General features: G+C 31.7%; 1 protein-coding gene across 1 annotated transcript; it reads right to left on the bottom strand.

Moving 5' to 3' along the window:
- Positions 1-20,826: 20,826 nt before the first annotated feature.
- LOC119603392 lies at positions 20,827-22,530 on the bottom strand. The gene is made up of 2 exons (XM_037955409.1): positions 21,363-22,530; positions 20,827-21,293 (listed from the first exon to the last, which is right to left on the bottom strand). Exons 1-2 carry the CDS (start codon positions 22,528-22,530, stop codon positions 20,827-20,829), a joined length of 1,635 nt encoding a protein of 544 aa, XP_037811337.1.
- Between the last annotated feature and the right edge of the window lie 2,838 nt (positions 22,531-25,368).

Below are 25,368 nucleotides of genomic sequence, written 5' to 3'. Positions count from 1 at the left end.
TACTTATTTAGCTGCTCGTGTTTTAATATTTTTACAGGTGTTTTTGTAATATTTCATTCTATTTGGTAATTATTTCCTTTAAAAAATTTTTAAACTTTTAAGACAGCGTTATTAAAAAGTCATTAAATATTATGTATTTTCTTACAAAAATAAGTCAAATCATAATGTTTTTTGAAGACTAATAGAAAAAAAAAAGAAAAACTAAAGAAAGTGCTTTCGGGGTAGATTCAGCGTTTTAATTCCTATAATTATTTTTTTTTTGTTTGTCTTTAAAAAAATCCTTTAATATGGTTTGAAATTACAAGTCTAAGACCTAACGCGCTTCTATTGACGAAAATGCGATGGAAAAAGCTGTTTCTAATGTTTTGTGTTGCCTTGAGACGACAAGGTACGCCGCTAGAAAATATAGCCTTAATAATCAAACAATTGAATGGTGTATTAAAAAAATATTTCCCTTAGAGGATCTAAATTCCAACCAGACTGCAGGCAATGATAATTATAAATCTAAGTTTACTTCGAAGGAAGTATTAACCAAAAAGGAAGTGCTTGAATTGGTCGAATACATAAAGAAATGTGTGTAAAGACTTATAAGGCTTTCCAGAAATTAGCTTATGAATATGCTAATCTTAACGAAAAGTCTTTTGCTGAGAAATGAAACGTTATGAAAGAAGCAGGCGAAGAATGTCTTTGTGGTTTTATGGAGCGAAACCCAACATTAACGCTTCGAAAACCAGCTTAGCAAGACAATATATTTTACGTTTAAAGAAAAGGAATGTGTTCATTTTATATTAATTTTCTTCAACTTATAAATAAATACTGAATTACCTGTGTCTAATTTTTTATTAAATGGAATTTTACTTTATAATCCTCTTTGGCAATGTGGGCGACGAATGTGCCCCATCAAATGCCACAGCTACCCCGGTTAGGGGCACCTTCGGCGAACCTGACTGTTTTGACAAACTCTAAAAATATGTAAATAATACTAATTTATTTGGTACGAGTTTTTATCATTCATTATCTTAGAACAATAACCAGCGACAAAATTTTTATATCTGTTGAATAAATACTTAGATATAGAGCTCTAAACAAAAAGTGCCGAATCTGCCCCAGTCTCCCCTATTATGGTATTCAATTATTTGGGTTTTTGTCTTATTCGGTTAATTCGACAAATAATTATTTGAGGTTTCAAATTAGCTGGTTAATAATCTGATAATTCAAAATTATTCGGTTAATCGAATAAAAGGAAACTGGATGTTTTTATACCCTCCATCACCATCAGTGGTGATAGAGGGTATATATAAGTTTGTCGTTCCGTGTCTAACACCAAGAAATATTCATCTAAGACCCAACAAAGTATATATATTCTGGGTCCTTATGAAATTCTGAGTCGATTTACCTATGTCCGTCTGTCTGTCTGTGTAAAACACGCTCACGTTAGAACTAAGCAAAGGAAATCAAACAAATTCACTATTATCCTAAGCAGTTTGGTATTGAAAATCAGCAAAATCGGCTCACAACGTAAAAAGTTATGAGTAAAAATTTCAGACTACCTCGAAAAAAATTACGTTTTTTTCATAATTCATTCGATGAATTTTCTCAGACATTATTTTTTTCAGGGCAGTGATAAATTATGTTCAAAATCTTTACAATCGATCCAATATTTCCCATAGCCCCCATACAAAGGTATATATTCCCGGAAATTAGTTTATCGTTAATAACTCCCTCATATATATCGCTATCAAAAATTTTGTAAATGCAAATATAATATGAACAGAAATCATACTATCAACGTAGAACTCAGTCGGTCTACAATTTGTCATAGCTCCCATATAAGGTCCACTTCCGAAAATCACCTAAACACACATATTTCATTGATGAATAAAGTTATTGTGATAAAATTCGAGTTAAATATGTTTTGTTTACATACAAATCATTCTACCAAATTTCTTACGGATCGGTCCATTATTGGTCATAACTCCCGAACTTCCGAAAATCATTTAAAAGCTCATATTTCATTGTCAAATAAAGATATCTTGATAAAATTCGACACAAATATGTTTAGTCTAAATATGAATCACTCTACGAAATTTTTTCCGGATAGGCCCATAATTGGCCATAGCTCCCGAAAAACACTTAAACGCATATATTTCATTGAATTATAAAGCTATTGAGATAAAATTCGACACAAATATGTTTTGTATACATACAAATCATTCTACAAATTTTTTACGGATAGGTCCATTTTTGGTCATAGCTCCCATATAAGGCCCACTTCATTGTTAAGTTTTTTCAACTCAACCGAACTGAACACGACGACTGAACAGTGCAAACATTTTTGAGTAAGCTGCTTGCGTATTGTTATACCCTACACCACTTTAGTGTGGAGGGTATATTGGGTTTGTGCTGATGTTTGTAACGCACAATAATATTGGTCATATAGCCACCTTAAAGTATACCAATCGACTTAGAATCATTTTCTAAGTCGATTTAGCTATGTCCGCCCGTCTGTCCGTCCGTCCATGAAAACCTTGTAATCTAACTACAGGTCAATTTTGAAGATAATTTAATGAAATTTGGTACATGATCTTCTATTGTCGCAGGGACGAAGCTTATTGCAAATGGTTAAGATCGGTCCATTATTTCACCTAGCCCCCATACAACTGAACCCCCCAATAGGGCTTGTAATCCTTGTAATCAAACTACAGGTCGCAATTTTGGATATAATTCAATGAAATTTTTCACATGATCTTTTATGATACCGTAGACAAAGCCTGTTGAAAATGGTTTACATCGGTCCATTATTTCACCAAGCCCCCATACAACTGAACCCCCGAATAGGGCTTTCAAACCTTGTAATCAAACTACAGGTCGCAATTTTGGAGATAATTCAATGAAATTTGCCACATGATATTTTATGGTACCGTAGACGAAGCCTGTTGAAAATGGTTTACATCGGTCCATTGTTTCACCTAGACCCCATACAACTGAACCCGCCGAATAGGGCTTTTAAGTTCATAATTATGTTTAATATACTCATATCTCGACAAAATGCAGCAAAAACCAAGTTGTATACAAGACTTGATGACCCTCACGAATTCCATAATAATAGGTTCTCATATGACCCTAGCCCCTATGAAAAGCCCCCATCAAAATTTCACTTAAATGTCCACAATTTTATTCAACAATAAACGGCTTAAGTAAGTATATCTAAGGCAAGGTACAATTCAACATAAATACTTTATTATGGCAAGTAAATCACACTATATTTTTGTCCAAGGTGTAGGGTAGGTAGGATCGAAAATAGGCTTTTCTTTCGGATCAACTTGTAATAGTGAAATTATGTTGTATTTTATCGTCAAATGGAAGACTGTAAAATATTATTCAATTATTTTGAGGGTAAGAGCCCGCGCATCGCCGCCAAAGTTTGTAAATGCGTTTATATGGGAAAAATGGCACTTTTTGGAGCTTTTTCATAAAATGAGGCTTTAAGTATTAATTATTGCACCAAACACAATATTTTGCTATTTTTAATGAAGAATATTAAATATACAAAAACTTGATTTTGACCCCGGTTTTTAGAGGGTTAATGATTTTTAATTTCGGAAATTTTATCAGAAATAACTTTTCATGGACTCGGAATTAATAATCGCAATTTAATTGATCAAAATTAAGCAACAATTGGTAATAATATAATTTTTACTTAATTAATTGCAAAAACTGCCTTTTTCCGAAATCCTTCAATTTCACATCACAGGTACTATGAGAGGTATTGAGCTCATTCTTACAGTGTTTAATTTTTATATATATCCGTTATAATATCCAGTATAGAAAACTTTAATTTTTAAAAATCCATTTAACAAAATGTTTAAAGTTTGAAAATGGAGTTTTGGAGATTCTGCTAAAATAATGGCCCTTTTTTGACCACAGACTAAACCAAGTAAGCGTTATCCAATTTGAACAAAAATTCGTACTAGCACATTTATGAATCTTATAAGGATAAACATAATATTTGTTTGTAAAATTTTTCAAAACTAAAACAAATTTTCTTATATTTACTTTTATATGTCTTCAGAATCACAAAATTCTCGGGGGAAATTTTTATAACTCAACCATTTTTTAACCAATTTTGAGTTTTTCCATCTTTTTGGAAAGACAATTTTGTAGACATTACGATTTTGCAATAATTAATACTTAAAGCCTCATTTTGTGAAAAAACTCCAAAAAGTGCCATTTTTCCCATATAAACGATGCGCGGGCTCTTATCCTCAAAATAATTGAATAATATTTTACAGTCTTCCATTTGACGTTAAATTACAACATAATTTCACTATTAGAAGTTGATCCGAGCGAAAAGTCTATTTTCGACCCACCCTAATGGGATTGGTCCATATTTGCCCCTTGCCCCCATATAAAGCCTCTCTCAGAAAATTAGTTTTTCATCCATAAATTGCTTAAATGTATCGGAACAAGGTAATAGAAGATAAATGCTTTATTATGAAAAATAAATCACATTTAATATTCATAACTTGTGTAGGGTAAGTATAGTCGGTTACGCCCGACTATACTTTCTTACTTGTTTTTTTATGAAAAACCTTATTTTATATATTTTTTGGAATAACTATGACAATTACAAAGAAGCGGTTATTTTTGATTTTTTCACGATTTTTCAACGATTTTGCTCATGATGTAACATGTATATGGATTTCTTTATATACGCCGTCTAAGTCCAGAAAAAAATACTTTAAAAAATCTAGGACGTAAAACGTTTAATTATTCATAAAGAAAAAACTGCTAAAAAAAGGTTAAATCAGGAGGAAAAAATTTATTATTTAGGGTTGTAGTTATTTTATATATATATAAAATTTTACTGGTCTTCCTCACAACACTCTAACAAAGGTTTCCTGTCACAAAAATATTGAAAATTTTGTTGAAATAATCTTAAATTTTGTTGAATAGATGTCATGTTTATCACTCACACTTCCAAGAGTTTTTCGGAAAAAATATAAATGAGAATGTAAGAAATGAACTATAAATGATAAAGTCAGATCCGTAAATTTATAGTTCTGTAATAAAATGTCAATAATATTTTCGAAATTTATTTTTTTTAATTTAAAAAAAAAAAAAATTATCAAAAAACAAGTCAGAGTGCTATATTCGGCTGAGCCGAATCTTAAGTACCCTCCACCAGCTACTTATACATATATTAATAATTTTCTAATTGATCAAATATTTGTAGAAATAAGTTTTCTCATGTCTTAAATAGAAAAAATACAAAGATTTAAACAGCTTAAATCTATTACAATTCCATGATTTATTGAACATTACAAACCATTTTCTTTATATTATTATAGCGCTTAGCGATATTTAGTAATTTGCATGTATGCTGGTGTTTAAAAGATTTAAGGATTTTTAAAATAAATATATATAATTTTGTTCTACACAAATTGATAATGCAACCAGTTAAATACGGTTAAAGCGCTTTTAGGGGCAGGACATAGTATGGGAGATATGACCAATTATAGACCGATCGTAAAAAATTCTTTAAGCTAAATTTCTGTTCATAAAAGCTATACTTCAGTCAAATTTTGTATCTATATCGTAATTTAGTAATAAGTAATGTGTGTTTAAGTGATTTTCTGAAGGGAACCTTGTATGGGACCGACCTCACCTATGTTATGAAACGATCGTGAAAAATCTTGAAATAGAATTTTTGTATACAAAATTAATATTTGGGCCAAATTTTTTATCAATAGCTTTATTTGGTAATGAGTAATGTGCGTTTAAGAGATTTTCGTAAAAGGACCTTGTATGGGAGCTATGACCAATAATCGACTCAGAATTTCATAAGGTCGAAGAATATATATACTTTGTTGGGTCTCAGATGAATATTTCTTGGTGTTACACACGGAATGACAAAGTTATATATACCCTCTATCACCACTGATGGTGGTGGAGGGTATAACAAGTCAGAGTGCTATATTCGGCTGAGCCGAATCTTAAATACCCTCCACCAGCTACTTATGCATATATTAATACTTTTCTAATTGATCAAATATTTGTAGAAATAAGTTTTCTCATGTCTTGAATAGAAAAAATACAAAGATTTAAACAGCTTAAATCCATTACAATTCCATGATTTATTGAACTTTTTATATTTTTATAGCGCTTAGCGAAATTTAGTAATTTGCATGTATACATGTGTGTAAAAGATTTAGGGATTTTCAAAATAAATATATATAATTGTGTTCTACACAAATTGATAATGCAACTAGTTAAATACGGTTAAAGCGCTTTTAGGGGCCAACTATAGACCGATCGTAAAAAATTCTTTAAGCTAAATTTCTGTTCATAAAAGCTATATTTCAGTCAAATTTTGTATCTATATCGTAATTTAGTAATAAGTAATGTGTGTTTAAGTGATTTTCTGAAGGGAACCTTGTATGGGACCGACTCAACCGAACTGAACACGACGACTGAACAGTGCGTATTGTTTAGTTCTTGTTTTCGTTTTCTTACTATGCACGTAGTAAAAACTGGATGGTAGCAAAATTTGACTGGATAGTAAGACGTAATTTGACTGGATAGTATGGCTGAAAAGACTTGATGAGTGGTTTGATTTGAAAGATTTTGTTGTTGCGTGCGCTTATTGTTCAGCTTAGTAGAATGGATTGTTTTTTTATTTTGGTGTTTACATTATACAATGATAAATATAAATAATATCGCTAATTTAAGTATATTATGTATAATTTTTGTAAATTTAGGTATAAAACATATGTTATATTTAGTAGAATCGAATGGTTTCTTATTTATGTGTTTAAATTTGATGTGAATATATAGGGGAGGCTGGGGCAGCTCCGGCATTGGGGTACTTTCGGCAATGACGTTATTGATGTAAAGCTTTCATTGTACATCACTATGTTTGATGTATAGGTATCGAATATCAAAATAAATAACTGCCGCAAAGTTTGCCACCTATAGTTAATATACTTATTTAGCTGCTCGTGTTTTAATATTTTTACAGGTGTTTTTGTAATATTTCATTCTATTTGGTAATTATTTCCTTTAAAAAATTTTTAAACTTTTAAGACAGCGTTATTAAAAAGTCATTAAATATTATGTATTTTCTTACAAAAATAAGTCAAATCATAATGTTTTTTGAAGACTAATAGAAAAAAAAAGAAAAACTAAAGAAAGTGCTTTCGGGGTAGATTCAGCGTTTTAATTCCTATAATTATTTTTTTTTGTTTGTCTTTAAAAAAATCCTTTAATATGGTTTGAAATTACAAGTCTAAGACCTAACGCGCTTCTATTGACGAAAATGCGATGGAAAAAGCTGTTTCTAATGTTTTGTGTTGCCTTGAGACGACAAGGTACGCCGCTAGAAAATATAGCCTTAATAATCAAACAATTGAATGGTGTATTAAAAAAATATTTCCCTTAGAGGATCTAAATTCCAACCAGACTGCAGGCAATGATAATTATAAATCTAAGTTTACTTCGAAGGAAGTATTAACCAAAAAGGAAGTGCTTGAATTGGTCGAATACATAAAGAAATGTGTGTAAAGACTTATAAGGCTTTCCAGAAATTAGCTTATGAATATGCTAATCTTAACGAAAAGTCTTTTGCTGAGAAATGAAACGTTATGAAAGAAGCAGGCGAAGAATGTCTTTGTGGTTTTATGGAGCGAAACCCAACATTAACGCTTCGAAAACCAGCTTAGCAAGACAATATATTTTACGTTTAAAGAAAAGGAATGTGTTCATTTTATATTAATTTTCTTCAACTTATAAATAAATACTGAATTACCTGTGTCTAATTTTTTATTAAATGGAATTTTACTTTATAATCCTCTTTGGCAATGTGGGCGACGAATGTGCCCCATCAAATGCCACAGCTACCCCGGTTAGGGGCACCTTCGGCGAACCTGACTGTTTTGACAAACTCTAAAAATATGTAAATAATACTAATTTATTTGGTACGAGTTTTTATCATTCATTATCTTAGAACAATAACCAGCGACAAAATTTTTATATCTGTTGAATAAATACTTAGATATAGAGCTCTAAACAAAAAGTGCCGAATCTGCCCCAGTCTCCCCTATTATGGTATTCAATTATTTGGGTTTTTGTCTTATTCGGTTAATTCGACAAATAATTATTTGAGGTTTCAAATTAGCTGGTTAATAATCTGATAATTCAAAATTATTCGGTTAATCGAATAAAAGGAAACTGGATGTTTTTATACCCTCCATCACCATCAGTGGTGATAGAGGGTATATATAAGTTTGTCGTTCCGTGTCTAACACCAAGAAATATTCATCTAAGACCCAACAAAGTATATATATTCTGGGTCCTTATGAAATTCTGAGTCGATTTACCTATGTCCGTCTGTCTGTCTGTGTAAAACACGCTCACGTTAGAACTAAGCAAAGGAAATCAAACAAATTCACTATTATCCTAAGCAGTTTGGTATTGAAAATCAGCAAAATCGGCTCACAACGTAAAAAGTTATGAGTAAAAATTTCAGACTACCTCGAAAAAAATTACGTTTTTTTCATAATTCATTCGATGAATTTTCTCAGACATTATTTTTTTCAGGGCAGTGATAAATTATGTTCAAAATCTTTACAATCGATCCAATATTTCCCATAGCCCCCATACAAAGGTATATATTCCCGGAAATTAGTTTATCGTTAATAACTCCCTCATATATATCGCTATCAAAAATTTTGTAAATGCAAATATAATATGAACAGAAATCATACTATCAACGTAGAACTCAGTCGGTCTACAATTTGTCATAGCTCCCATATAAGGTCCACTTCCGAAAATCACCTAAACACACATATTTCATTGATGAATAAAGTTATTGTGATAAAATTCGAGTTAAATATGTTTTGTTTACATACAAATCATTCTACCAAATTTCTTACGGATCGGTCCATTATTGGTCATAACTCCCGAACTTCCGAAAATCATTTAAAAGCTCATATTTCATTGTCAAATAAAGATATCTTGATAAAATTCGACACAAATATGTTTAGTCTAAATATGAATCACTCTACGAAATTTTTTCCGGATAGGCCCATAATTGGCCATAGCTCCCGAAAAACACTTAAACGCATATATTTCATTGAATTATAAAGCTATTGAGATAAAATTCGACACAAATATGTTTTGTATACATACAAATCATTCTACAAATTTTTTACGGATAGGTCCATTTTTGGTCATAGCTCCCATATAAGGCCCACTTCATTGTTAAGTTTTTTCAACTCAACCGAACTGAACACGACGACTGAACAGTGCAAACATTTTTGAGTAAGCTGCTTGCGTATTGTTATACCCTACACCACTTTAGTGTGGAGGGTATATTGGGTTTGTGCTGATGTTTGTAACGCACAATAATATTGGTCATATAGCCACCTTAAAGTATACCAATCGACTTAGAATCATTTTCTAAGTCGATTTAGCTATGTCCGCCCGTCTGTCCGTCCGTCCATGAAAACCTTGTAATCTAACTACAGGTCAATTTTGAAGATAATTTAATGAAATTTGGTACATGATCTTCTATTGTCGCAGGGACGAAGCTTATTGCAAATGGTTAAGATCGGTCCATTATTTCACCTAGCCCCCATACAACTGAACCCCCCAATAGGGCTTGTAATCCTTGTAATCAAACTACAGGTCGCAATTTTGGATATAATTCAATGAAATTTTTCACATGATCTTTTATGATACCGTAGACAAAGCCTGTTGAAAATGGTTTACATCGGTCCATTATTTCACCAAGCCCCCATACAACTGAACCCCCGAATAGGGCTTTCAAACCTTGTAATCAAACTACAGGTCGCAATTTTGGAGATAATTCAATGAAATTTGCCACATGATATTTTATGGTACCGTAGACGAAGCCTGTTGAAAATGGTTTACATCGGTCCATTGTTTCACCTAGACCCCATACAACTGAACCCGCCGAATAGGGCTTTTAAGTTCATAATTATGTTTAATATACTCATATCTCGACAAAATGCTGCAAAAACCAAGTTGTATACAAGACTTGATGACCCTCACGAATTCCATAATAATAGGTTCTCATATGACCCTAGCCCCTATGAAAAGCCCCCATCAAAATTTCACTTAAATGTCCACAATTTTATTCAACAATAAACGGCTTAAGTAAGTATATCTAAGGCAAGGTACAATTCAACATAAATACTTTATTATGGCAAGTAAATCACACTATATTTTTGTCCAAGGTGTAGGGTAGGTAGGATCGAAAATAGGCTTTTCTTTCGGATCAACTTGTAATAGTGAAATTATGTTGTATTTTATCGTCAAATGGAAGACTGTAAAATATTATTCAATTATTTTGAGGGTAAGAGCCCGCGCATCGCCGCCAAAGTTTGTAAATGCGTTTATATGGGAAAAATGGCACTTTTTGGAGCTTTTTCATAAAATGAGGCTTTAAGTATTAATTATTGCACCAAACACAATATTTTGCTATTTTTAATGAAGAATATTAAATATACAAAAACTTGATTTTGACCCCGGTTTTTAGAGGGTTAATGATTTTTAATTTCGGAAATTTTATCAGAAATAACTTTTCATGGACTCGGAATTAATAATCGCAATTTAATTGATCAAAATTAAGCAACAATTGGTAATAATATAATTTTTACTTAATTAATTGCAAAAACTGCCTTTTTCCGAAATCCTTCAATTTCACATCACAGGTACTATGAGAGGTATTGAGCTCATTCTTACAGTGTTTAATTTTTATATATATCCGTTATAATATCCAGTATAGAAAACTTTAATTTTTAAAAATCCATTTAACAAAATGTTTAAAGTTTGAAAATGGAGTTTTGGAGATTCTGCTAAAATAATGGCCCTTTTTTGACCACAGACTAAACCAAGTAAGCGTTATCCAATTTGAACAAAAATTCGTACTAGCACATTTATGAATCTTATAAGGATAAACATAATATTTGTTTGTAAAATTTTTCAAAACTAAAACAAATTTTCTTATATTTACTTTTATATGTCTTCAGAATCACAAAATTCTCGGGGGAAATTTTTATAACTCAACCATTTTTTAACCAATTTTGAGTTTTTCCATCTTTTTGGAAAGACAATTTTGTAGACATTACGATTTTGCAATAATTAATACTTAAAGCCTCATTTTGTGAAAAAACTCCAAAAAGTGCCATTTTTCCCATATAAACGATGCGCGGGCTCTTATCCTCAAAATAATTGAATAATATTTTACAGTCTTCCATTTGACGTTAAATTACAACATAATTTCACTATTAGAAGTTGATCCGAGCGAAAAGTCTATTTTCGACCCACCCTAATGGGATTGGTCCATATTTGCCCCTTGCCCCCATATAAAGCCTCTCTCAGAAAATTAGTTTTTCATCCATAAATTGCTTAAATGTATCGGAACAAGGTAATAGAAGATAAATGCTTTATTATGAAAAATAAATCACATTTAATATTCATAACTTGTGTAGGGTAAGTATAGTCGGTTACGCCCGACTATACTTTCTTACTTGTTTTTTTATGAAAAACCTTATTTTATATATTTTTTGGAATAACTATGACAATTACAAAGAAGCGGTTATTTTTGATTTTTTCACGATTTTTCAACGATTTTGCTCATGATGTAACATGTATATGGATTTCTTTATATACGCCGTCTAAGTCCAGAAAAAAATACTTTAAAAAATCTAGGACGTAAAACGTTTAATTATTCATAAAGAAAAAACTGCTAAAAAAGGTTAAATCAGGAGGAAAAAATTTATTATTTAGGGTTGTAGTTATTTTATATATATATAAAATTTTACTGGTCTTCCTCACAACACTCTAACAAAGGTTTCCTGTCACAAAAATATTGAAAATTTTGTTGAAATAATCTTAAATTTTGTTGAATAGATGTCATGTTTATCACTCACACTTCCAAGAGTTTTTCGGAAAAAATATAAATGAGAATGTAAGAAATGAACTATAAATGATAAAGTCAGATCCGTAAATTTATAGTTCTGTAATAAAATGTCAATAATATTTTCGAAATTTATTTTTTTTAATTTAAAAAAAAAAAAAATTATCAAAAAACAAGTCAGAGTGCTATATTCGGCTGAGCCGAATCTTAAGTACCCTCCACCAGCTACTTATACATATATTAATAATTTTCTAATTGATCAAATATTTGTAGAAATAAGTTTTCTCATGTCTTAAATAGAAAAAATACAAAGATTTAAACAGCTTAAATCTATTACAATTCCATGATTTATTGAACATTACAAACCATTTTCTTTATATTATTATAGCGCTTAGCGATATTTAGTAATTTGCATGTATGCTGGTGTTTAAAAGATTTAAGGATTTTTAAAATAAATATATATAATTTTGTTCTACACAAATTGATAATGCAACCAGTTAAATACGGTTAAAGCGCTTTTAGGGGCAGGACATAGTATGGGAGATATGACCAATTATAGACCGATCGTAAAAAATTCTTTAAGCTAAATTTCTGTTCATAAAAGCTATACTTCAGTCAAATTTTGTATCTATATCGTAATTTAGTAATAAGTAATGTGTGTTTAAGTGATTTTCTGAAGGGAACCTTGTATGGGACCGACCTCACCTATGTTATGAAACGATCGTGAAAAATCTTGAAATAGAATTTTTGTATACAAAATTAATATTTGGGCCAAATTTTTTATCAATAGCTTTATTTGGTAATGAGTAATGTGCGTTTAAGAGATTTTCGTAAAAGGACCTTGTATGGGAGCTATGACCAATAATCGACTCAGAATTTCATAAGGTCGAAGAATATATATACTTTGTTGGGTCTCAGATGAATATTTCTTGGTGTTACACACGGAATGACAAAGTTATATATACCCTCTATCACCACTGATGGTGGTGGAGGGTATAACAAGTCAGAGTGCTATATTCGGCTGAGCCGAATCTTAAATACCCTCCACCAGCTACTTATGCATATATTAATACTTTTCTAATTGATCAAATATTTGTAGAAATAAGTTTTCTCATGTCTTGAATAGAAAAAATACAAAGATTTAAACAGCTTAAATCCATTACAATTCCATGATTTATTGAACTTTTTATATTTTTATAGCGCTTAGCGAAATTTAGTAATTTGCATGTATACATGTGTGTAAAAGATTTAGGGATTTTCAAAATAAATATATATAATTGTGTTCTACACAAATTGATAATGCAACTAGTTAAATACGGTTAAAGCGCTTTTAGGGGCCAACTATAGACCGATCGTAAAAAATTCTTTAAGCTAAATTTCTGTTCATAAAAGCTATATTTCAGTCAAATTTTGTATCTATATCGTAATTTAGTAATAAGTAATGTGTGTTTAAGTGATTTTCTGAAGGGAACCTTGTATGGGACCGACCGCACCCATGTTATGAACCGATCGCTTTATTTGGTAATGAGTATTGTGCGTTTAAGAGATTTTCGTAAAAGGGCCTTGTATGGGAGCTATGACCAATTATGTATATCCCTTTCCGTGTTTTTTTCGAATATAATCGACATTACAATAGACTCTGTTTGTAAGCATTTTTTGGGTATAATATTTAACTTTAGTTTTAATTTTTTTCTTTTAGATGAAAAGGAAGACTTTATTATATTTATAATTGAGATTTTGAAAGATCTTCCATATTTTAAAAGTATTTAAAAATCAGATTTTAAGAAATTGTCACTAATGACTACTTTTTAAAAAGAGCTTTTTAACAACGTTTAAAAACAGCTTAATTTAATGGCCAAAAAATTTTATTTTAGGAGATCGGACTATGCAGATTTAAATTGTATTGTATTGAAAGAAGTTTAAGAAAACATTTTACAAAAAAAACATTCGTAAAAAAACATTGGAGACTGTTTTTCGAATGTCGAATATATTCGACAGTTAACTTTGACCTTCTATAACTCACTAGGGAAAACTCGAATTCAAAAAATGTTATTTTTCCCAGACATAAATTATTTTTGACCCTGAAAGGGATATAAAGACAAAATTTCAAAATTCTGTATCTATATCATTATTTGGTAATGAATACTGTGCATTTAAGTGATTTTCTGGAGGAGACCTAGTATGAGAGCTATGACCAAATATGGACCGATCGTAAAACAATTTTATAGTTTAATTTATGTATATAAGAGCAATATTTTTGCTAAATGTATGGATTTCGTGATTTTGTGATTTTCGGGAGGGAACCTTGTATGGGAGCTATGACCAAAGTTGGACCGATCATGATAAAATGTTCAAATAACATTTCTGTGTACAAAAATAGTATTAATGCCAAATGTTTTATGGGTATCACTATTTGATAATGAGTTATGTGCCTTTAAGTGTTTTTCTGAAAGGGACCTTGGGAGCTTTGATCAATTATGGACCGATAGGAAAACAAATTCACAGTAATATTTGTCTGTATATGAGCAATGCTTGTGCTAAACTTTATAAAAATATTGTTAGCGTGTACCTGCGTTGATGATGGTCGCTGGTTAAAGGTGGCCGTTGGCTTGGGGCAGGTCGTGATCTAGTTGAGTATCGATTGATGTTCACTAAGAAGAAGCCGGTACGTTGAGGCAGGTCGCGGCTGGTTTTGTTGTTCCTTTAGACACAACGTGTTGCAATCCACACTTATTTTACAGACTCTTTATTCTGAACTTAGAACACTCTTTATATTATTCAAACTTCACTTTTAGTTTTCTTTTAATTTTAACCAAGTTTTATTTCACAATATTTGTCCTTTCCTTTTCTTCTTGCCTTTTTTCTCCAGCCGAATTCAATAAAAACAAGTAAGAAATTATAGTCGGGCGAGGCCGACCATATAATACCCTACACCTGTTACAAAAATAAAATGTGATTTAGTTTTCATAATAAAGCATTTAAGTTGAATTGCACCTTGCCTTGAATTATACTTAAGCCATTTATTGTTGAATAAAATTGTGGACATTTAAGTCAAATTTTGAAGGGGGATTTGTGTAGGGGCTATGGTGAAATAATGGACCGATATTAACCATTTTCAATAGGCTTCGTCCCTGGGCCAATAGAAGATCATGTGCCAGAATTTCATTGAATTATCTTCAAAATTGCGACCTGTATTTTGATTACAAGGTTTACATGGACGGACAGACGGACGGACGGACAGACGTAGCTAAATCGACTCAGAAAATGATTCTAAGCCGATTGGTATACTTTAAGGTGGGTATAGGACCAATATTATTGTGCGTTACAAACATCAGCACAAATCCAATATACCCTCCCCACTAAAGTGGTGTAGGGTATAAAAATGTGAAGGAATGACAATTCTCTTCTTGTTACCGGTCAACTCACCACACTAAGTTTGATGTTGCCAGATTGCAACATCATATGTTGTGTGGTTACACGAGAGAGAAAAAAGACAAAAAGTCGATGCACAGCCTTAACATTTCCGTCCGGGTTGCAACGGTAGTGCAAACTTATTTACTAGTGGTAATTTAAACTTAAATTTTACATCTTTTATTATGAAATATAAAATAAATAATAATTAATAAAATTCTTTTCATTAAGTTTAAAATAAAAATAAATATAATAATTCATATAAAAAAATTAACATGGATTCAGATTTACTTTCCTTTTCTTAACATAAGATACAAGTTTCAATGGATTATATAACAATAAATCAATGTGAATTCAGAATTTTTTTAATGGTTTGATAATAAAGAAAAGAATAAATTCATATAAAGGGCAACAAAATGAAAGTTAATTTTTAAATCAATTTGTAATAAACAGGGAAACCAAAATATGCAAATGCATGTTTTTTGTGGTGAGTCGTATGGACTCATGGATAAGATATTTACACGTTTCAGACCAATTTAAGAATTTTGGCATCGATTTGTTAGAGTATATTTTTGCATATTTTACCCATAAGAGCATAATTTTGCATGATTTAACTTTTGTAGCATATTTAAGGCATATTTTCGAGTTTTTAGAGCATATTTTACTCTTTTAGTGCATATTTTGAAGTTTTTCGCTTTTTTCATTTTTGTACATTTTTAATTTTCTTTTCAAAACTTTATTTAAAAAAATCAAATTTAATTTTTTTTATTTTTTTAGCCTATTTTACAATTTTGAAAAAAATTATTTTCTTTCTAGAACTTGAAAACTGCAAAAAATACATTAGTCTCATGAAAACCAATGTTATATTTTTTATTCAATAAAGCATTAAATTTTAAATCGGACATAAAACCGATTACTTTGGATTTCATGACACCAATCCATTTTTATCTTTTAAAAAGCTAGTATTGATAACACTGTAAGTATGTCAAAAAGACACAGAAAAACGCCGAGACACCTAAACTTAATTTTGGGTCGTACAATCTAGTGGCTTACTCCGTTTTGAAAATTTAGGTTAAAATCGGGAGATATTGTGATTTAAAGTATGAACTGATTATGAGGTGATTTTTTAATTTTTAAATTTTTCTGTGTCTTTTTGAAAGTTGAAATTTTACTTACAGTGTTATTATTGGATTTTATGACAACACCGATTAAAATGTCAGTTTAGAAGCTATGAATACAATTGGAAGAAATGTGTCAAACTTTGTCGTTTGAAATATGTTTTTTTGGGGACCAAATGGCTTCATGTTATTTATTGGTTATCTGAACGTAAAACAGAGTTCTATTAAACTAGTTCTTCAATCTATCAGATGAATCAATTATAAAAAATCTAGTAGGATGAAATATGACATTAAATATTTATTATTTCATTACAATTTCAGTCTTTTTAAGTTTTTCAATGTTAAAATATAATTCAAAATAATTATTTTTGGAGCATATTTTTTAAATTTTAAGAGCATATTTTGAGTTTTTTACGGCATATTTAAAATGCTTAAAACACTTTTTTTAGAGCATGTTTTCGGTTTCCCTGGTAATAAAGTAAGAATTAATTCATATAAGAGCAACAAAAAAAAATCATATAAAAAAAACAAACAAAAATTATATATTATAAATTCAGGTCTCATGAGCTACAAATAAATAAGATTTAATATTCTCTTTTTTCGGCCTCTCCAAAGAAGACCCATCCAAAAACTGTATCCTGAAGATATATACGACCTGGACGTCCTTTGGCGGGGCCTTTCAGCACACGACTGGTTACATCAGCTCCCAAAATTAGATAATATTTCTTGCTCCGAAACCAATAGCGACAAGCACAAGCATCATTTCTTGCGTATCTTTCCTCTCGATCAACATCAGTGCTGGGGCTGCTGCCATAGCTTGTCCTCCACCGCACATTCAACGGTTATCAGACGATGTCCATCTTCATGACCGTGTAAAACGGTGATGGTGGTTCGTCCATTAATAATTACACATTTCATGTTCTTTGCCTCGCTTAATATTATAGAAGATCGTGATGCATTGGGGTCGATAACAGCTCGCGTCCAAGCGGCTTCCTTGCCTGGTCGAGTAATAACACGCACTTGTGCGGTCATTTTGACCCACACTCGACCCTCTGGCATGGGATGCAGCCAAGAGTGGTGATCAAGCATACAACGGTAGCATCGGTCTATGCTTCGGCATTCTGTACGGCTATGTGATTGTGCTAGACAGTTGTAACATAGCGTATGTTGAGCTACAACGCGAAGCTTCTGCTCCAATTCCATCACGACGAAACGCGAGCATGTGCGGATGGCGTGTAAACGATCGCACAATGGACAACAATAATCAACAACAATAATCACTCAGTTCTTTTAGATGTTTCTGAAAATTTGAATTAAGTTCTCGCGAAGCTCCAACAAAATTTCTACCGTTGTCTGAAAATATACAACTTGGACAACCACGGCGAGCTATGAACTGATCTAACGCTGCTAAAAAGGCAGGTGTTGACAAGTCACTAACCGCTTCGAGATGTATAGCCTTAGTAGCAAAACAAACAAAGAGGCACACATAACCCTTTGTAATACGACAGTAACGACCCGTAAAACTTTTGATTTCAAATGGGCCAGCAAAATCAACGCCTGTATTAGTGAAAGGACGACTTAATGTAGTTCTTTCTGCGGGCAACGCTGCCATAATCTGTGTTTGAAACTTCTTTCTATATAAAGTGCAAACCTTGTAATTATGAATTACAGTTCTTATCAAGTTTTTAACCTTGATTATCCAACACTCTTGACGAACAACATTTAGAACTAGGCGAGGTCCCCCATGATGAACTAATTGATGTACAAATTCCACATATAAACGAGCTAATCAACTGTTATATGCAAGTATAATCGGATGTCGTTCATTATAGGACAAACCTGAAGCAGAACCAAGACGACCATTAGCACGAATCACATTGTATTTGACTATAAATGATGTGAGAGTTAACAAAGGACTATTCAATTTTTCAATTTTCAAAGATTCAATTTTCTTCTTCGCAGTTAAACTATTATACTCAGTAGGGAAATGTAGTTGTTGGGATAAGAAAAATATCCGATTGCGAACATAAAATAATTCTTGTGCCGAAATTCTAGTAGAGTCATAATTGATAGACTTACGCCTGCTCTTACTTGCGAGATTAAAAAATCTGAAGATGTAAGCAATTATATGGTATGCTCTAGGTAAGCTTGAGAAACGCAACAGAATATCTTCCATCTCGGACGATCTAGTAATATTAACTTGAACCCTTTTTACATCTTCGGTTGTTTCATGTTCTAATGGCCCTTTGGGCCAATAGGTCTTCTTCATTCTGAGCCACTCAGGGCCATGCCACCATAGTTTTTTGTTCTCGAAAGGGGTCAGCAAAGGGTCAGGGGTCACAAAAACCGTGAAATTCAATATTATAACCTGGTCTATATTGTAACTAGGGTGATCGATTATTCGACATTTTCCAAAAATCGGTTTTCGAATAGTTCGAATAGTTAACATTTCAAAAAAACCGGTTGATATTTTTCAAATTCAGAAAAAAACGGTTAACCGGTTTTTCATAATAAATAAAAAAAGTATATGTTAATTTGAAGAAATTAATGTTTATGTTTAAATTTGATTAATAAAACATGGCCTGAAATGATTTTTAACATTTTAACAGATTATAACTTTAGATCTAGTCGTCTGATTTACATTATTTCTTTAATATAAAAAAAAAAATTAGGAAAAAAGTGGACACTTCTTTTAAACATAAGGTACTATGTAATCCTAGCTTATTCTAAAGCCCTTTTAGGAAATTTTCATAGGCATTCCAACACTTCCATAATATTTCAGCGGTAAATTAATTATTGTAATAGGAATATAATCTTAAGATTAATAAAATTTTATCAAACAGTTATCAATTTTACAAATAAAATTTTTTAATTAATTAGGAAAATCAAAAAAGTTTAACCAATGGTGCTTTAGAAAAATATATACTAGTTCTTGGACTCGAATATTTTTAAAATTTAAACGGGCTGTATTATTTACTTAAAAATTTCATTTAAATAATCTTTGAATACAAAGCAAATAAAAGTATTCGAAACCGGGTTTTAAAAAGTGAAAAAACCGGGTTATTCGATATTCGAAAAATCAACATTTAGAAAAAACCGACACTGGTAAAGCAGAAAAAACCGGTTTTAAAACCGGTTGAAAAATCGAGTCGATCACCCTAATTGTAACCAACGAGAAAGTCTAATATTGTCAATATCATTATATTTCAAAATAAAATCTTGCCATTTTTTTAAAGTTATGGGCTTTATGGTATCATTACACTCGGATCTTATCGAGCCACATTTGTTGCATCAAAACTTTTGCCGTAATAACAACTGGAGCTAGCCATCCAGCTGGATCGAATAGTCGAGCTATCACCGAAAGAACCTCTCGCTTTGTATAATATGTTTTCATCCTTATTTTTTTCAGTAGAAAAGTAAAAACAATCTTCTGCGGCGTTCCATCGTATACCAAGCATTTTTGTAATACTTTTATCATCAATGGACAAAAACGAAGAATTCAGAAGATGCTCTTGGGGCAAATTTTTTAAAATTTGTTTACAGTTTGAGGTCCATTTACGTAGCTCAAACCCCGCAGCATCCAAAATACCAATTAATTGGTCTCTCGCTTCTAACGCAACAGGAATAGAATGAGCTCCTACAAGAGCATCATCAACATACATAAATTCACGAAGAATCCGAGAGCCAAATGGAAAACGTCGTTCTTCATCTTCAGCCAACTGAATAAGAGTTCTAAGAGCTAAATATGGAGCACAGTTTACCCCAAATGTGACAGTATTTAATTGAAAATCAACAATTTCATTCTTCTCAGAACTACGAAACAATATTTTTTGGTAGGGCCTATGTTCTGGCGTTATGAAAATCTGTCGGTACATTTTTGAAATATCTGCATTAAAAACATACTAAAGGAATCTCCATTTTAATATAAGATTCACTAACTCAGTTTGTAAAGTTGGGCCAGTGTATAACAAGTCGTTGAGATTTTTTCCATTAGACGATACACTTGAAGCATTAAATACAACTCTTAATTTTGTAGTTGTACTTTCAGGTTTAAATACTCCATGATGAGGTAAATAGTACCCAGGACCACTATCTGAGTTCTCTGTTTTCTCCATATGTCCTAATGATATGTATTCTTTTAGGACCTCATCATATTGAGCCTTAAAATCTTGTTTACGAATCAATGCCTTTTCATTTCTTGAATATTGATTAAGGGCAATATGCCTATTTGGGCCAAGTGTCTCATAATTCGTCTTAAATGGCAAATTGACAAAATATCTTCCTTCTGAATTTCTTGTGGTAGTAGAGCTATAGATTTCCTCACATTTTTTATCCTCTTCTGATAAAATCTTCCTATGAGAAACTTCCTCTAATTCCCAAAACTTGGCCAACAAAATATCTTCCTTCCGAATTTCTTGTGGTAGTAGAGCGATAGATTTCCTCACATTTTTTATCCTCTTCTGATAAAATCTTCCTATGAGAAACTTCCTCTAATTCCCAAAACTTGGCCAACTGATTAGAAATGCAAACTTTCGTCATAAAAGACATTTGCATTATCCGTGGGGAAACATTGTTAGGTGTTGGACCAGTAACAATCCAACCAAAGATAGTTTCCTGTGCAACTAGGGAATCAAAAATCCCATGCTTAACTCCTCCACGAATAATTAAAGGATATAGATCACCTTCTAATAGCAAATCAATTTGATCACTTTCAAAGAATTTAGGGTCTGCATAATTTAAATTCGGTAGTTCATTTTTCTTTATGTGATTGAATGATTGAGTTGGTACGTTGCCTGTTACCCGAGACACCACTAAAGCTTCTACGTTAAGAGACAAATTTTAGTCGTAAAGAGAAACTACTACAAAAGATGCTATTTTAGAAGATTTACTTATAACATCTCCACCTAATCCAGTTATTTCAGCTGAAACAGGGCTATTTAATAATTTTTGTATTTTCTCGGAAATAAAACTTTCGGCAGAACAAGGATCGATAAGAGCCCGTGCTTTATAGTAGGAACCATGACTAATAATATTGACCCAAGCTGTGGCTAACATAACCTTTTTAGAGACCAAAGTGTGATGTGATTGAACTACTCCCGATGGGCCAGCAACATTAGTGGACTGTACTTTGGATGCATTATTTTGGCTATTTTGATTATCATTTTGTGACGTATTGGTTTGACTCTGAATGTTCTTTCTCACAAATTCTCTATGCATAAGAGTATGGTGTTTTCTGGTGCATTTAGAGCAATTATTTGGAGTATTACAATCGCCATACATATGGCCAATAGTAAGGCAATTGAAGCAGAAACGAAACTTTTTTAATGTTGAAACTCTGGCTTTGTAGTTCATATTTAAAAACTTGTTGCAGGAACTTATTTTGTGATTTTCTTTGCATAATTTACATTGTAGAGAATCAACTTTTATATGATGGGCCTTAAATTGTTTTACTTTAACTGATGTCTGATTAGTACATGTCTGATTGGTTGTTTGGGAACCACTGGAAACTATAAAATTCGTTGCTATTATGTCAGAAACACTCTCAAGTGCATGAAACCTATCGGACATGAAATTATCTGTCTTATTTTTCACCGATTGTTCCCAAAGATTTAAAGATGTTTCAGATAAACGAGAAGAACATTGGAAAACAAAAATAGGGTCCCATGATTTAATGTCTATATTATAGAGCTTTAGAATTGCCATACAATTATTAATTTCCCATGATTTAATGTCTATATTATAGAGCTTTAGAATTGCCATACAATTATTAATTTCCCTTTGAATTCTTTTAATTTCTGTTGCTGACTCATTTTGACAAGGAGCTAAATTAAACAGTAATTTCAACTGACCATTGATTAGAACTCTTTTATTTTCATATTGTAATTTCAAATTGTTCCAAGCAATATCAAAATTTTCTGCCGTTAACGCTATATTCCTATTCACATCTCTTGCCTCACCATCCGTTTTCCTAAACAAGTAAAAAAGTTTCTGCACTGGACTAAGTTTACTGTTATTTATGTAAATATTCTGAGGTGAAGATTCGATATGTTCTTCCATTTGACCTAAACTTTTCTTTGCCTTTGAAAGTATATTGATACATCTCACATATGTCTTACGCACTTGTGGATGTTTTATTTGGACCATTAATAATTCCTTCTTCTTTTCTATTGTATCTACGGAACAGTCATCGTAAAGGCTTTTGTAATTTTCCCACGCTTTGTTTAATTCTTTTTTTTTTCAAATTCAAAAGCGTCCTCTGTGTAATTTGAAAAATCTTCGCTTTTAAGCATAGCCTCAAAGTTAATAATTTCGTCCGCTGCTACAATGTATTTTTCAAAAATCGACATATTGGCAGAAGTCATTTATAAAGAGATATTATCGATAGTTTAATATAAGAGCAACTTTTCCCAAACAAATAAGAGTAAGAAAAAATATGAGAGATACACTTATAAAATAGCAAAAACAATTAAGTTTTCCAATAAATATTGGAAATCGAGAAAAAACAAGATGGACGACAGTGCTTTGGAAAACTTGGAATAAGAAAAGAATGTTGGTGTATAGAAAAAATTAAATCTTAAACTCACGATGCAATTTTGTAACATAACCTCACTTTCGCCGAGCCACAAATTGTGTATTATAATGTATGAAACACTTTGTAGATTTTTATAATACAGAAATACGCACCTTTTCTACTTAAGTTTTTTGCTGATTTTTTGGGAGAAGGACCAAATGTTAGCGTGTACCTGTGTTGATGATGGTCGCTGGTTAAAGGTGGCCGGTGGCTTGGGCCAGGTCGTGATCTCGTTGAGTATCGATTGATGTTCACTAAGAAGAAGCCGGTACGTTGAGGCAGGTCGCGGCTGGTTTAGTTGTTCCCTTAGACACAACGTGTTGCAATCCACACTTATTTTACAGACTCTTTATTCTGAACTTAGAACACTCGTTATATTATTCAAAATTCACTTTTAGTTTTCTTTTAATTTTAACCAAGTTTTATTTCACAATATTTGTCCTTTCCTTTTCTACTTGCCTTTTTTCTCCAGCCGAATTCAATAAAAACAAGTCAGAGTGCTATATTCGGCTGTGCCGAATCTTAAGTACCGTCCACCAGCTACTTATACATATATTAATACTTTTCTAATTGATCAAATATTTGTAGAAGTAAGTTTTCTCATGTCTTGAATAGAAAAAATACAAAGATTTAAACAGCTTAAATCTATTACAATTCCATGATTTATTGAACATTACAAACACCATTTTCTTTATATTTTTATAGCGCTTAGCGATATTTAGTAATTTGCATGTATGCATGTGTGTAAAAGATTTAAGGATTTTCAAAATAAATATATATAATTTTGTTCTACGCAAATTGATAATGCAACTAGTTAAATACGGTTAAAGCGCTTTTAGGGGCAGGACATAGTATGGGAGATATGACCAATTATAGACCGATCGTAAAAAATTCTTTAAGCAAAATTTCTGTTCATAAAAGCTATTTTTCAGTCAAATTTTGTGATAAGTGATTTTCTGAAGGGAACCTTGTATGGGACCGACCGCACCTATGTTATGAACCGATCGTGAAAAAATCTTGAAATAGAATTTTTGTATACAAAATTAATATTTGGGCCAAATTTTTTATCAATAGCTTTATTTGGTAATGAGTAATGTGCGTTTAAGAGATTTTCGTAAAAGGACTTTGTATGGGAGCTATAACCAATTATGTATATAAAGACAAAATTTCAAAATTCTGTATCTATATCATTATTTGGTAATGAATATTGTGCATTTAAGTGATTTTCTGGAGGGGACCTAGTATAAGAGCTATGACCAAATATGGACCGATCGTAAAACAATTTTATAGTTTAATTTATGTATATAAGAGCACTATTTTTGCTAAATGTATGGATATCAATATTTTGTAATGAGTTATGTGCGTTTAAGTGGTTTTCGGGAGGGAACCTTGTATGGGAGCTATGACCAAAGTTGGACCGATCATGAAAAAATGCTCAAATAACATTTCTGTGTACAAAAGTAGTATTTATGCCAAATGTTTTATGGGTATCACTATTTGATAATGAGTTATGTGCCTTTAAGTGTTTTTCTGAAAGGGACCTTGGGAGCTATGATCAATTATGGACCGATAGGAAAATAAATTCACAGTAATATATGTCTGTATATCAGCAATGCTTCGTGCATATGTGGATATCTTAATTTTGTAATGAGTTATGTGCGTTTAAGTGATTTTCGGGAGGGGACTTTGTATGGGAGCTATGACCAATTATGGACCGCTCGGAGAAAAATTTCACAGTAATATTTTCGTGCATATGAGCAATATTTGTACCAAATTTTATGTGGATATCTTTATTTTGTAATGAGTTATATGCGTTTAAGTGATTTTTGGGAGGGGACCTTGTATGGGAGCTATGACCAATTATGGACCGCTCGGAGAAAAATTTCACAGTAAAATTTCTGTGCATATGAGTAATACTAGTACCAAATTTTATATGGATATCTTAATTTAGTAATGAGTTATGTGAGTTTAAGTGATTTTCTGGAGGGGGCCTTGTATGGGAGCTATGACCAATTATGGAGCGATCGGGGAAAATTTTCACAGTAATATTATCGTGCATATGAGCAATACTTGTACCAAATTTTATGTGGATATCATAATTTTTTAATGAGTTATATGCGTTTAAGTGATTTTTGGGAGGGGACCTTGTATGGGAGCTATGACCAATTATCAGACCGCTCGGAGAAAAATTTCTCAGTAAAATTTCTTTGCGTATCGGCAATTCTTATACCAAAATTTATATGGATATCTTAATTTAGTAGTGAGTTCTGCGCGTTTAAGTGATTTTCGGGAGGGGACCTTGTATGGGAGCTATGACCAATTAG

This window comes from Lucilia sericata, unplaced genomic scaffold, assembly GCF_015586225.1.
Source record: "Lucilia sericata isolate MDLA Ls3-8-SP2 unplaced genomic scaffold, ASM1558622v1 Contig000300F_arrow, whole genome shotgun sequence".
NCBI lineage: Eukaryota > Metazoa > Arthropoda > Insecta > Diptera > Calliphoridae > Lucilia > Lucilia sericata.
Note: the sequence above shows the minus strand (reverse complement) of the source record. Positions and strands in the feature narration are given on the sequence as shown.